The sequence below is a fragment of the Trachemys scripta genome, chromosome 12, assembly GCF_013100865.1.
Source record: "Trachemys scripta elegans isolate TJP31775 chromosome 12, CAS_Tse_1.0, whole genome shotgun sequence".
NCBI lineage: Eukaryota > Metazoa > Chordata > Testudines > Emydidae > Trachemys > Trachemys scripta.
In genome coordinates, this window is record NC_048309.1 from 41,762,215 (window position 1) to 41,777,134 (window position 14,920).

Genomic DNA, 14,920 nt, shown 5'->3' on the forward strand with positions numbered 1-14,920 from the left:
CGGGGTACAGGTCCCCGGTGGTACTGGATCCCCCTAGCTGGGTCTGTATCAGCACCGGGCTGGGTGAGCAGGTCCCGGTTCCCGGTGGTACCGGATCCCCCTAGCTGGGTCTGTGTCAGCACCGGGCTGGGTGAGCAGGGTCCCGGTCCCCGGTGGTACCGGATCCCCCTAGCTGGGTCTGTATCAGCACCGGGCTGGGTGAGCAGAGGCCGGGTTCCCTACAGTGGTAGTTGCTCCCTAGCTGGGTTTGTATCAGCACCAGGCTGAGTTTGGGGGCCAGGACCCCCATGGTACCTTTCCCCCCAGCTGAGTCGGTATCAGCATTGGCTGGGTCAGATGATCAGTCACGGTACCAGCTGTCCTAGCCCATGCTGGTGTTAAGGTTGCACGGTACGGTTTTGCTCTGTATAACCCTGTCTTTGTGAGGCTTAGTCTGAAGGCTTTGGCCTTCTCTGGTACCCATCCTCCGTAATTCTGGGCCAGCCCCTGGCAGGACACGATCCGTTCACGTCCTGGATGGCACCAACTCTCCCAGTGAGATCTGTCCCATCTGGGGCTGGGACAGAGCATCCCTCCTTCAACCCATTTCTGGCCTTTGTAGCAGGCTGCTTTTGGACATATCTAGGGGGTCCCTTGTTACCTGCGGCCCCCTTGTCGTACCAATATAAGTCTCCCCATATAGGAGGTCTGGGGGCTGGTTTGGTTCAGAATTTGGCCAGATCTCGGTCTTCTCCAATCTGAGCTTTTGTTCTGGATTTGCCAGAATTTGGTGAGAGAAGGAAGGTGAAGGAGGCAAGAAATTATTGATTTTCTGGGCCACATCCCCAGTTGGTGTAAAGAAGGTGTCCCTGCATTCGAATCAGTGGGGCCAGATTCCCAGGTGATGTAAACTGGCCAAGCTTTCTGCTTTGTGAGAAGAACAAGAGTGGAGGAAAACTGGTGAGGGATGTGGGGAAATAGCACGATGAAAAGGGAAGGAAAGAGGTGAGGACACACTCATGTTTGTGTTTCTCCAAAGAGCGCAGGTTCTCAAAAGGCTTTGGGCCCTTGGAAGCAACTGAGACTCAGTGGGAATTTGTACCGCCCAAACGTGCTGCACTGACCATCTGTTACTGCACATTTTAAAGCAAGCACGGGGCAGCAAATCTTTAGCTCTTTCCATGGGGTAGCCTGGCTCACGCCTCAGCTCTGCGCTGTGCCCGGTGCTATTCATATGGGGAGGTGGCTTTCAGCCAGGTTGACCCTTTGGGCAATGCAGAAAGATGCCACTTTTTCAGCAGTGGTGCACCATGGGAAAGTGGTGGGGACAGATGTTTGCACTGGCTGGGTTGGCAGCATAATGACGTCGCTGATTAGGGCTCGGCTGGTGTTGAGTGACAAATTCAGGAAATGGGGACTCAATCACAAATGGACAACTGATCGCGGACATTCAGTGTATGGCTGTTGGGAACCGTCCATTGATTGAGGGGGAGAAGTTAGTGTTGAACCTCACTACATTCCTGCAGGGCTGGAGAGGCCTTGGAGTCTCCTCACAAGCAAAGGGGGATTGAGGCATGTCAAGGGAACTGGAGCCATACACACACGAGGACTGGGCCATATATGCATAAGAGGAACTGGGGCCACGTGCAAGTATACAAGAGGACTGGGCCATATATATATATATAAGGAACTTGGGATCCTATGTCTGTATACAAGGTGGAGCTGTGCCTTATATACCAGGGGGCTGGGTTCTATGTCTGTGTATATAGAGTGATGGGCCATAGGTCTGTATACAGTATGGACCTGGGGCCATATATGACAACTTTAAATCAAGCTTGGATGTTCTTCTGAAAGATCTGCTCTGGGAATTATTGTGGGGCAGTTCTCTGGCCCGTGTGAAACTAGATGATCACAATGGTCCCTTCTGGCTTTGGAGTCTATGAATATTCAAGTGCATCAGGTGTTATATGTGCACACAATAGAAGCTAGGACCTTCAACGTGGGACCTCACCCGCAGGAGTTGTCCTTTCCAAGTGACTCATCCCAGGGCGATGTATATCTGAATGTGGGATAACACTTGCTTTTTTCTCCCCCTAACCAAGCAGCAATTCTCTTTCTCATGTTGAGCAACTCCCTACATGCCCCACGGTGGTGCTTTAATGTCTCTTCTCTGCCCTTCTCCCACCCACCCCCATCCTTTCATTGTTTTGATCCTCAGCGTCCCCAGCTGCCCCGTCTCTTTTCCCGCTCGTCTCTTCCTGCGGGGCCGACCCGAGCCAAGATCCCGTCGCAATGGGCTGCTTGGCTAAGGACTTCCTTCCGGACTCAATCAAGTTTTCCTGGAGTGATGACAAAAACCCCAACATCACCGATGGCGTCAAGAAATTCCCCTCGGTCCTGAATACAGTTGGGACCTACTCTGCCACCACTCAGCTATTGGTCCCTGCCTCCAAAGCACAAACAATTTTCTATTGCTTAGCTGAACACCCAAATGGGAATAAGAAAATCGAAATACCTCCTGCCTGTAGTAAGTAGTTTTGTTTCTCTTCTTCTAGACAATATACACAATAACTTACAACCCAGCATGCAGTCACTGGATAATTGCATCTAGCTACTCTGGGGAGAGGCTCATCAGAAAAGCACCAATAGATATACACATAAGAGAGAGTAGATTCCTGTGCTCCCTAGGGACAGGACTCCTGGGTTCCATCCCCAGCTCTGGGAGGGGAGCAGGGTCTAGTGGGTGAGCATAGGGAGGGACTGTGAGCAGAACACCTGGGTTCTATCCCAGCTCTGGGAGGGGAGCAGGGTCTAGTAGGTCAGATCAGGACATGGGAGCAAGGACTCTTGAGTTCTCTTCTCAGCTCTGGTGTTTAATGTTGACCAATTAAATGGCAACATGTTAGCTCCTTCATGGCTGGCCATTCTACCAGAAACTCCATGCTTGGGGTCTGTGGGGGTGCAGCTTGTGATTGTGGGTGGAGATTGTGAAGGGGACCCCCCCTTTCCAGTCTGAGCACTATGCTGTAGTGGAAGGTGGTTTGGGTTGCAGGCCATTCAGCTACTGGCTGATAGCAAAGCCCATCAGATGTAAAGAAAGAGACACAGGCCTTGCAGTCCCCATACACACACTGTCAGCTTTGCACATTCATTCTGTATTCTGGGTGCTGTGTTCACATGTGATAATTCTGTCATCCCCACCCCCTTGCTTTTGTCTTGCATGTTAACAGCTGGTGAGCCCAGAATGAACATCTTCCCCCCAGCCAAAGACCAATTCCTAGAGCCCAATAAAACCTCCACCATCACCTGCAGTGTTACGGACCTCTGCAGCCCGACTGCTACCTTCTCGTGGCTGAAGGATGGGGTAAAGGACAGCTCTGAGGTCGTTGTTGGCTCCAAGACCCTCATCAGCAGGCTGACTGTCTCGGAGAGAGATTGGGAGGCTGGCCGTGTGTACAGCTGCAAGGTGGAGAGCAAGAATTTCAGCGACATGAGGAACACTAGCAAGTCTTTCGAATGTGGACGTAAGTCGTGACCTTCAGGGGTCCCATCCTTCTCTGGAATGACCATGACCCATCCCCCAGCTATACTCAGGGGGTGTCCATATAACCCCAGTGCCAAGTGGGTGAGATTTTTCCAAGGGCTCATAACCCATGTTTGAGGCCAGGTTTTCCAAATAAGTCCTCTCCCAGGGAGCCCTTCTGAAAACTCTGGCCTTAACTCTCCCCTAGCACACCCCTAAACATCCTTGATTATTTTGAACAGTGTAGATCCCCATGAGTGATGGTGGTCAGGGCATGTCTTATATATATACCATAGATAGATCAATAGATAACTTGCAAACCTTTCTATGTTCTACCATATCAAAAACAGGCCCCATATAAATTAGCCAGCTGGACTTGTCATGAAAAGTAGTCATGCCAATTAAGCAACGGTCCAACTGGGCATGGGATAAGACCTCTAAAATAAGACAGGGATCCTTCCTCTAGTGCTGAGATTCATCCACATGAAGTGAGGCAGCTGTTTTTACAGGGTTCCATCATCTTGTGCTGAGATACAGCCACCTCTGGGGTGGGGTGCAGGGGCTGTCTAACAGCCTCACAGTGAAGTTGCAGAACAGTTCAGGGCAAGAAGTGAGGATTTCCACATCCATATTAGAACCCCTGCTCCCGTAAAAAAATTAATGAAAGGAAGCCTCTGGCTTACTTGATTGTTGCCCCTGTGTTCTGGGTAGGGGCATCTTCTGGACATGAAGAACAACACAATTATTTTAAAAATTACACAGACCACTGGTAATCAAATGAGAATTCTCACCCATCTCTCTTTGCCTCCCAGTTATTGATGACTGTTCCCCTGAGATTGACGCCCTGCTAATCGCGCCTAATTTCGCTGATATTTATATCCGCAAATCGGCCATACTGACCTGCAGGGTCATTAACATGCAATCCACGGAGGGGCTCAACGTGATCTGGACGAAAGAGGATGGCAGTGAGCTGAAGACCAGCGTTGGAGATCCTAAGGTGCAGAGCAACGGCCGTTTCAGCGTGGATGCTACAACCTCTGTGTGCGCAGATGAGTGGGAGAGAGGAGACAAGTACACCTGCAAAGTGGCTCATCCAGAGCGCATCTTCCCCCTTAAAAAGACTTTGACCAAAGAGCCTGGTAGGTGACCCTCTTCCGTCAGCTTGGTTGTGCTCACAGCTGGTCATTACTGACCTGGGACCAGATATTTCATGGGGAGGGAGTTGAAATACCCATCAGAAGGGAAAAGAATTCCCCTTCCTCTAGCAGTTTTAGGCTGAGCTTTGCAATGCTACCTAAGGGCTCTGGGTGTCCAGCTCCCATTAGAAATTAGTAGGAGTCCGACATCCAATTCCTTAGGGTGACTTTAGAAAATCCCACCCTTGGTCTGTATCTCTAGCTAATAACTCACCTCCACCACCTCTCAGGCCGTGTAACCCTCAAGGATTCCCACCTAAGGGCAGGCCAGTGGTCTATGCAACCCACCATGGCAGAGAAACCCATGTCCATTGCATTGGACCAGGGCCAGGAGCTGTGAGACCAAGGACCCCTTGGTCCAGGAAGGTCACTTGTTCATCACTTTCTCCAACTCTCTCTCTTTGTACAGTAACCAACAGCCATGCTCCGTCCGTCTACATCTTCCCTCCTCCCTCCGAGCAGCTGGCCCTCCGCGAAGCTGCCACCGTCACCTGCCTGGTGAAAGGTTTCAACCCCCCTGACCTCTTCATCAAGTGGCTGAGCAACGGCGAGGAGCTGAACGCCTCCAAGTACATCAACACCAAGCCCATCCTGGAGTCCAGCCAGCCGCCGCTGTACTTCACCTACAGCACGCTGAACATCAATGAGCAGGAGTGGAACGCCGGCAACACCTACACCTGCTTAGTCGGACATGAGAAGCTGCCCCTGCAGGTGACCCAGAGGACCGTGGACAAGTCCACCGGTAAACCAACCTTGGTCAATGTCTCCCTGGTGCTGTCCGATACCGCCAATACCTGCTACTAACCGTCGTGCCCTCCCCTGCTGTCCAATCCCTCATTGTGCCTCTCACTCCTCCGACTGCTGTTTGGAAGGGGAGAGGTCACATGCCCCCTCCTATGTGTGTGTAAAATAATGGTGTTTCTGGAATGGAAAATCGTTGGCTGCATATTTTAAAAAAATGTTAGAAATAAAGTCAATTTTGGGAAAAAAATTGAAACTATTTAAGTCCTTTTCTGGGGAAAATAGCATGTGATGTGCCCTCAGAGATGGGGAAGGGGTTTCCAAGAGTTCATTGCCCATATGAAATGGGAACTGGGCACTCGTGTTTGCACTGCAGTCATGGTTCTCATATCTCTTTCTCTCTCCAGTCCTCGCTTCCTCTCACTACCTTCTCTTTGCTAATCTCAGCTTTTCCACCTCCCTCTCACGCCCCTGAACACAATTAGCTTGATCCTCAGTTACTTAATTCCTGCTGATTCTCATTGATTCTGGAAGAGTGTGGGGCCAAAGTAGCTTTAAACTCCCTTTCTGTTCCCTGCATTCTCCTGGTCTCAGAGCACCCTGGGGGCTGCTCTAACATACTCACTGCTTTCCTATAGGCCCTGGGAAGCAGACAATAGACACCTCTGATAGCAGTGAGCACCAGCCAGACTGGACTGGACTAGTACTTCTGCAGAACCCTTACACCAATTCTCCATCTGCCTGGGGGACCCTTTGCTCAGGAAATGCTCTCAGGGGGTTCTTTCTGCCCACTTTAAGGTAACTTTGTGGTGCCAAAGTGGTGTAATTGAGAATCAGGCCCAGTCTCTGGTATCCAATTCTTTCATGATTTTCACACAAGGTGACAAGAAATACTCAGTCTCACACGCAATCTCTGGTGTCATTCATTACACTCACAGTCCAACACATAGGCTCACAAGAAGTATTCAGGTCTCACATATGGTTCTTGTGGCATTCGATGCACTCATGGTCAACCCACAGGGTAATCTTGGCACCGAAAGGTTCTTCTGGCTCATGGTTTCTCTTGAATGTCTGGTCTCCCAAGAAAATAAAAGATCAGGGACATAAAAACACACAACCGCAATGATGTTGAATATATCACAATATTCTTCCATGCCCATTGCGATCTCCCTTTGAGGTGTTTTGCTGATGCGCACAAATACCTGCACAATTTACTGTCGGAAGACAGGATACTGGGCTAGCTAGACCGTTGGTCTGACCCAATATGGCCGTTCTGATTTAACAATCAGCGTTTGTTTATCCATGCCTGATAGACCTTTCCCTTCAAGTTGCTTTGTAAAGACTTTGTGCATATGTGGCAATGATTCCATACTTTGGGGCATTGCCTCTGTTCGCGATGAACCTAAGGAGCATTGCACATACCCAGTAATCGTTTTATTCACCACTGAAAACCTGTACGATTCACGGCATCTATTGCCTCATGACTCCAAAGTGTTCCACCGGTTTGTCAGCCGGGCATCATGTCCCCCACCTACTGCCTTTTGTACACTGGGGCCTCAGTCTACTTCTTAATAGGACAGGAACCCAGATCACCAATAAAAAACAACCACTCTCAAAGCTGGCCCTGATCAGCCACCAAGTTGGGGGAAAATACCCTGCTCACACAAGTTAAAAACCAATGGTGGGCAGCGTCATGAGACTGGCATCCAGGGAAGGATTTGTAGATACTGCCTACGATATTCTTATTAATCTCAAAACACAAGATTATTTAGTAAAAGAGAGAATAAAGGTGCTAAGGAAAGGCATATGGGGCCTTCAGGCTCTGGGGTACTGGCTCTGATCCAACCCCTCTTCAGAGGGATTAGCTGGTTCAGGAGTGTCAGAGAATGGCATACAGGGCATTTCCCTTCTAGGGAGTGCCAGCTCTGATTCAGTCCCCGGGAGGCAGGGGGCTAGCTGGCTCAGGGCTGCAGGAAATGGGATATGGGGCCTTTCCCCTTTCATGGGCACCAGCTTTAATCCAGCCACACATTTGCTAGATCAAGAGGATCGGGGTATGAGCTATGAGGTCTTTTCCTCCTTCGTGAACTGGTTCCAATCCCACCCTGGATTAGTAGTGACCCCAAATATTTCCTGTTACGCAGTGAGTGTCAGACCAGTTCTCAATGCGATAGGTACCATCATCGCATTATAGAAGAATTTAGATAGGTGGCTAGTGGGGTGTGTATGGAGACAGATTCTGCAATGGGTTAATGGATAGGTAGATAAATAGATACACACTAGGGAAGGAAGGATAGATAGTAAAGTACTGCAGAAGGAAAGAAGGAAGCCAAACCTGCCAGGCTCACATGAACTGAAGGCCTTACCCAAGGAAGTTCTCTCTGCTGGCAACAAAGAGTTCTTGTTGGGTGTCTTAATTATCTGCTTCCTATCAATACAAATTTAAAAAGTAGGGATGGTTGAAAAAAAATCAGTCTAAATTGCTTTAGATGGAAATTTAGGGTTTCAGGTGAAATGATATTTTTCAAACAGTTTCTGCTTTCTACAGCAAACTTTGATTTATTTTTTTGTCAAAAATGGAAGGCTCTAAATCCAAAATATTTCAACTCTGAAATGCTTCTTTGGTGCCTCATGGGAGTTGTAGTTTGGGTGCTCCCATTCTCCTCTCTGGGCCAGGCCCCCAGCTGGATTTCTTGTCCCATAATGCACTGTAAGCATGCTTCTCCTGTGATGCACTGCCTCTCCTTGAGAAAAGGCAAGACTGTGGTGCATCCTGGGAGATGTGGTCTGACCAAGGAGCCTGGGCTTTAGAAGAGGATGGACGAATAAGACTCCTGAACTACAATTCCCATGAGGCACCGTGGTGCCATTTCCAAATTGAAATTGTTCCATTTTTGCATGAAACATTTCAGTTTTCAATCTAAACAAATTAAAATTTTTCCATTGATTTAAAAAAAAAATTCTGACCATCTCAAATAAAAAGTGCCATGAACCCAGATGAAAATCCAACCTTTTCAGAAAACTCACTTTGCAATAAAGCTTCATTTCCCCTACCCCCAACTCTGGGCTCAGCAGAATCTTTTCAAAAGAGTTGTCCCACAACTACCCATGCAGAAGCATCAGTAAGACACTTCACCGCATCTTGGATACAACTTACATTCACACAAGTCCCTTCTTTGGCATGAAACGTAAAACCAGATCTTTACCATCCATGGTCATTCCAGATCCCATTGTCGTTTCCCCCTTATCCAGTTTCTATAGCCGGAAAGAGCGGAAATCTGAGATTTCCCACTCACCCAAGAGTTTCAGAGAAGCTTTTGATCTGAATCATCAAAACTTTTGAAGTCTATTCATCGTTACTTTCCATGGTTCTCAGTTCAGGAATCAAAAACCTTCATGACTTGGTCTTCTTCAGTCACTACCACCAACTATTCCTCTTCGCTGTTGCTCATTCTCCCATATGCTCCCCTTGCAGTACTAGCATACAGCCTTTAAAGTAGAAGTGTTGGCCGGAATAATGACCATGCTGGTGAAGGGGCGACCAGCGCAAGGACTATGAAGCATTTGAGTCCCTCTTAATAGTCCCTCAGAATAGGACTTGCAGGTTGCACAAGGCCCTCTGCATAGAAATTAACATCATCCATTTTCAGTTTGCAACCAAGAACACCAGAGTCGTGCCTGCAGGGAGCAGGTCCTGAGCAATTTATAGGCAGAACTATATTCATACGTAACATCCTGTGGTCAGAGGAGAACATGCCTATAGACATGTAGGCCCACCAATATCCTCTTCTCTCTCTCTCCTCCACCCTTCATTGCTTCAATTCCATATTTTTTACGGAACAATTTAGCCAAAGATTTCCAAAGACGCCAAAGGGGCTTGGATGCCCAATTCCCAATTAAAAATAAAAGATTCCCAGGAAATGAGCATCCAAATCCCTCAGGTTGTTTTGAAAAGCCCAGTCTTAAGTATTTCTGTCTATCGCCATACACACTCATCTGCTGTTGGTCTGTCTATCCATTCCCCAACTCCAATTTCTCACCCATGAATTCAGTGCAAACAAAACCCTCTACTTCTTAAAATATTAGCCATTAAAGGCACTTCAGAAACAGCCTCTTAAAAGCATGGGGAGAGATTTTCAAAAGACCCTGAGCAATGTAGGAAATCCCACTCTTAGTCTATTTCTTCACCCTTGGGACCATGGAGTTTCTTCATTGGATTAGGCCGGTGAGCTGCTAAGTCCAACCTCCCAACTCCCATTGAATCAGATTGGGAGTTACCCAAGTGGAGTCAATGGGCCAGGTCCCCAGCTGGAGTAAACTGTCTGTATCTCCACTGCCTACAATGGAACAATGCCAATTTACACCAGCTGAGAATCCAACTCTATTTTCCACAGGGAGGGGAAGGCCCTCCATTGAACTTGGCTGATAACTTGCTCTGGGAGGGAACAGAAATGGCTTGACCTCCCCTGATACCGACACCTCCAACTACCTACTGGAAACTCCACCTAACCCAATTCCCCTCCCAACATGCTCCCCATAGCAGTACTCAGAGATTCCACCAGTTGATGCCACCCAATTGGTCCTGACCCTGTGTATGTGTGTGTTGTCCAAAGTTTATCTAGATGGGTTCGTGGACGCCGAAGAGGAAGACTTCTACAACCTCTGGACAACAGCCTCCACTTTTATCATCCTTTTCCTCCTGAGTCTTTTCTACAGCACCACAGTGACACTGATCAAGGTAAAGAGGGGATTTGTTGCTGCAGGAGGGGAAGGAGAGGAGAATGCCCTAGTCTAGACTGTGATGCATCAAGGGGAACATGTTTGGAAATTGGGGTTGGAGCCTAAGGGAGTTAGACACCCAATTCCTATTGTTTTTTAATGGGAGTTAGGTGCCAAATTCCCAGCCTGGCAGATGCACTAGGTATGCCGATTGGACCCAAATGAGATCACAATAGTAGATTAGAGAGGAGGTTGGTTGCAATTGGCGGAGAATCCAGCAGGCAGGCAAAGCGAAGAGAGGGGTCCAAAATTCTAGCCTCTATGACAACACCGTCAACTGTTGTTCTTATTTAGGTCCCTGTAGCCTCACTGTGATAGGCACTACATGCACACATGGGACGCCACAACCCTTGCCCCAAAGAGCTTGCCATCTATTACTAGAGAAGGCAAAATTGTTGCCCCCAATTTACAGATGGAGAACTGAGCAATGAAGTGACTTCCTCAAAATCTCCCAGAGAGTCTTTGACATGGACAGGACTCTTGAATCCAACCCAGTGTCCTAAACATGGGGCCAGCTGACTTCCCTGCTAAACACTGTCAAAGCCAAACTCCTGATGCACCACCATGTAACTGAGGGATTAACTGAGGCTAGAGAGACAGAGAGGTAGTTGGTTTTGGCCAAGGCTGGTCTTTTCAAGGGAGCCTAAAGACAGTGGAATAAAAAAATGGCCTTTAAATTGGCATCTGTTGCTTAGTGCAAGCACATCTAAGCAAATAGTGTAAATAGATGGCACTTGTGCCAACACCCATGTTCATCTTATCAGTTGCAAATTTGCAGCTCCCATCAAAGCCAAGAAGGAAGGTCTTGTCCTTGATAAAGAAGACGAGGACTCTGTTGCTCACAGAGCTCTCATCCTGATCTCAATAGTTAGAGACTATCTTAAACCTGGAAGCATGTGGTTTAATATCCTCTCAAAATTATTATCCACGTTGACTGTAACTCTGCATATTCTTGGTATCCACTTAAATATCCAGTCCAACCGAATCTTTGTGAAGTGCTCAGATGCCACAACTAGGCTAGGAAGGCAGCATGGTGTAGTGGCTTGGGGCCAGATTTTAAAAGATATTTTGGTGCCTAAATCCCTTTAAAATCTGGCCTTTGGTCACTAGGCTAGAACCGTAGAATCCTTGGGTCTATTTTGACCTTGGGTGAGTCATATTTGGGGGAGGGAGAGCTCGGTGGTTTGAGCATTGGCCTACTAAACCCAGGGTTGTGAGTTCAATCCTTGAGGCAGCCATTTAGAGATCTGGGGCAAAATCAGTACTTGGTCCTGCTAGTGAAGGCAGGGGGCTGGACTCAATGACCGTTCAAGGTCCCTTCCAGTTCTATGAGATAGGTATATCTCCATATATTATATCCACTCTCTGCTACTCTTTCCTCTCCATCTGGTGTCTGTCCTGTCTATTTAGACTGTAGGATCTTCAGGGCAGAGATGGCTCTTATTATATGTTTGTACAGTGCCCAGCATAATGGGGTCCTGATCTCAGTTGAGGCCTTTTAATGCTACCATAACATAAATCATTAATAATAGTACAGGCGACATATAAATTGATATATTGGGCAGCCAGGCAACTGATGGGATCATAGATCTCCAGAGGTTAGAAATAGGATGTTCAAAGGTGCCCAAGTGAAATTTTGAAAGAAAACCTTTGTCCAACAACTCAGTATGCAAAGTCAAGTCCCACCTAAAACACGCAAATTCAGGAGTTTGTGCAGAGGTGCAAATTTGGAGGCCTAGATGAAAAACCGGCCTTAAAACATCCACCTGAGATTTTCAAATCTGCCTAAGGGCATTTAGACTTGGAACTGTGTATCCAGATCCCTTAGCCACCTAGAAAAAAACTCAACATCTGTTTTTCTGTCATCTTCTTCTCGCAAGTGTCCTAGGACCAGATTCTGGACCTCCTTACTCAGGCTGAGTAGTATAAGAACCGGAACAGAATAGAGTAGAATAAAATAGAATAGAACAGCACTGTGATGAAATTAATGGGATGGCAAGAAAAATAAGTAATTACTCAACATGAATAGGCTGGCAGACCTTGGAATTCAATGAATGAGACTTGTGTCCTACATAATGGTAATTTTACCATTTCAGGTGAAATAAACCCAACAGCCCAAGATCGTTCCGACCAAAGGAGCCCACAGAAAGCGATTTTCCTGAAGAACAGTTCCAAACTTTGCTCCACTCTGTCACCTGCGTAATTGTTGTGTTCACCTGCCTGTGGAATGTTCTCAGACGTCATCTGAATGTAACTGGACTTTCTGTCTATTGTTTATGCTCTTTCATCTCCATTTTTAATGCACATTTGGCCAGTTTTTTATTTCTTTCTGTCCTGGTAATCTCTGCTTTATGCAAAATGCAATCTCTGCTGGCATAAGAAGTTGCACGTTAATGGATATATGTAATCAAATTGCACAACTTGTCATTTCCCCAGGCGTTTGTACTTCTCACCCTGTACATATTTTTCATGTTGAAATAAAGAGATTTATTATGTTGACATATCAAGAGCTTTCTTGTGGATCTTTATTGCTACTTGGTACTCACTATTACGTGTAAGCTTTTCACAGTAACAAATAATTGTTTTCTTTGCCCTTACGGCTCATAGAGTTTAAAGCCAGAAGGGACCAGTAGGTTATTTAACCTGACCTCTTACATAGCACAGCCCAGAGAACTTCACCCAGTAATTCATGCAGTGGAAGAAATTATTCTGCTCTACTATTTTAAAAAACCCTATGTGCCCAATACCTTGTAGTTGGACTGGAATCCACCTTTAGGAAGAGACATCCAGTCTTGATTTAAAGACTCTAAGTGAAGGAGAATCCATCACCTCCCTTGGGAAGCAGTTCCAATGATTAATTCCTCTCACTGCTAAAGAGTTGCCTTTTATTTCTCATTTGAATTTTTGCCACCCCTGGATCTTGATACACCTTTGTCTGCTGGATTAGAGTCCTTTACGATCAGAGCTCTTCACCCAGCACAGGTACTTACAGATTGAGATCCAGTTGCCTCTGAACTTTCTCTAAGGGTCCACTAAATAGACTGAACTCTCTAAGGGCACGTCCGATCTATCGGGGATCGATTTATCGCATCTAGTGTAGACGCGATAAAATCGATCCCCGATCGCTCTGCCGTCGACTCCGGAACTCCACCGCAGCGAGAGGCGGAAGTGGAGTTGACGGGGGAGCAGCAGCGGTCGACTCGCCGCCGTCCTCACAGCCAGGTAAGTCAACCTAACATACGCAACTTCAGCGACACTATTCGCGTCGCTGAAGTTGCGTATCTTAGGTCGACCCCCCCCCATAGTGTAGACCTAGCCTAAGTCTCTCTGCGTAAGGCATGTTTTCCAGACCATATATCTGCTCCCAGCACATTTGGGTCTTATCTCCGTTTGGTCCGCTAAGTATAATAATACTAGAAGAGAGATGAACAACATCAAAGCAGTTGGTAAATACTTGTAAAACTATTGTCACAGGAAACGGGCAAAATTAAAATTACAATGTGATTACAGGAAATTATACTTTCAAAAGCACTACAGAGTTCTGCAACTGTGGTTTAAAATACTGTATTAACACTAGCATATGACGCAGTATATTGGGTTGACATTGCAGGATAAGATAAGATAAGATAAGATAAGATAAGAACCTATCTCAGGTTCTTAGCTGATGCCAACACCACAATATCTTTCTCTGGTCTGATCTTTTGCATCATTCAGTCTCAGATGTGATAAACTCAGTCACGGTCCAAGATTAAACAAGATTCGGGGTTTGGTATGCAGAGATCTCAGCTTGCTTAGCACCATGGTAAATACACCATTAAAAACCCTTTTAATCTTTTGTTAAAAATACAGAAAACCAGGTAAAGCCTGTGAAATATAACGTGTTAAATACAGCTTTCATTTTAACAGCATCCCTGGTTCCCTTCCCCTTCAGCCAGACAGAGATTTTAGGAGGAAAAAAGCCCTTGTTTGATGGTCTTTAGATGGTATCAAAGATGGTAACAACTGTCCTTTCAGGAAAAAGAGAAGAAGTTAGTTGAGATGGGCTGGGGCTGTCGCTGTTGCTGTTGTTGTTGTTAAAATCTGATCCTGTTTCCTAGAAGACAAAGCAAACACACATAAAACGGGGCGGGAAATGACCAGCAAAGATAGAAAATGCAGCTTCTGTCTCTGGTGTTTACTTTCACTTGGCGAAACACAGGCACTCCGAGACATGGCAAACTCATACCGGCATCAGGGTGTTTAGGGCCTTGCTTTTGTTTGGCCCCGCTCTGGTCACCGGCTGATGACAGTGTTGCAGAATGTGCAGTCTTGGCCGGCTAAGCCAGACCTTTATCAGACAGAAGGCGAAAGAGAGAGAGAAAAGAAATAAGGTAGCAAAGGAAATGGACTCATTGTGGGGGCAGGGGGAGACAAAGTCTCACATCCCAGGTAGTGTTTGGAATTCAGCCGGAGCCGCTGGAGGTGGTGGTATCAGCTGGGTCCCTCTCTCTGGTCCAGTCTGGTCAGGACATCTCTCAGGATTAGGGTTAGGGACTCCAAGAGAAAGCGTTAGGCAGAATAGCCCAGCCCAGGGATTGGCAACCTTTGGCACACAGGCCAGGCTGGTTTGTTTATCTGCCACGTCCGCAGGTTCGGCCGATCGCGGCTCCCACTGGCTCCGGTTCGCCATCTCAGGCCAATGGGGGTGGTGGCAGATAAACAT

The 14,920-nt window shown here is 47.0% G+C and overlaps 1 protein-coding gene across 1 annotated transcript in view; it reads left to right on the forward strand.

The window, feature by feature from the left end:
• Positions 1–14,920, forward strand: part of LOC117885520 — a 297,171-nt gene that overhangs the window by 245,198 nt on the left and 37,053 nt on the right. Inside the window, exons 4-8 of the mRNA XM_034786791.1 lie at positions 2,198–2,506; positions 3,210–3,503; positions 4,315–4,641; positions 5,108–5,440; positions 10,053–10,177. Coding sequence (XP_034642682.1) covers positions 2,198–2,506; positions 3,210–3,503; positions 4,315–4,641; positions 5,108–5,440; positions 10,053–10,177 — 1,388 coding nt within the window. The remainder of the gene's footprint in view (positions 1–2,197; positions 2,507–3,209; positions 3,504–4,314; positions 4,642–5,107; positions 5,441–10,052; positions 10,178–14,920) is intronic.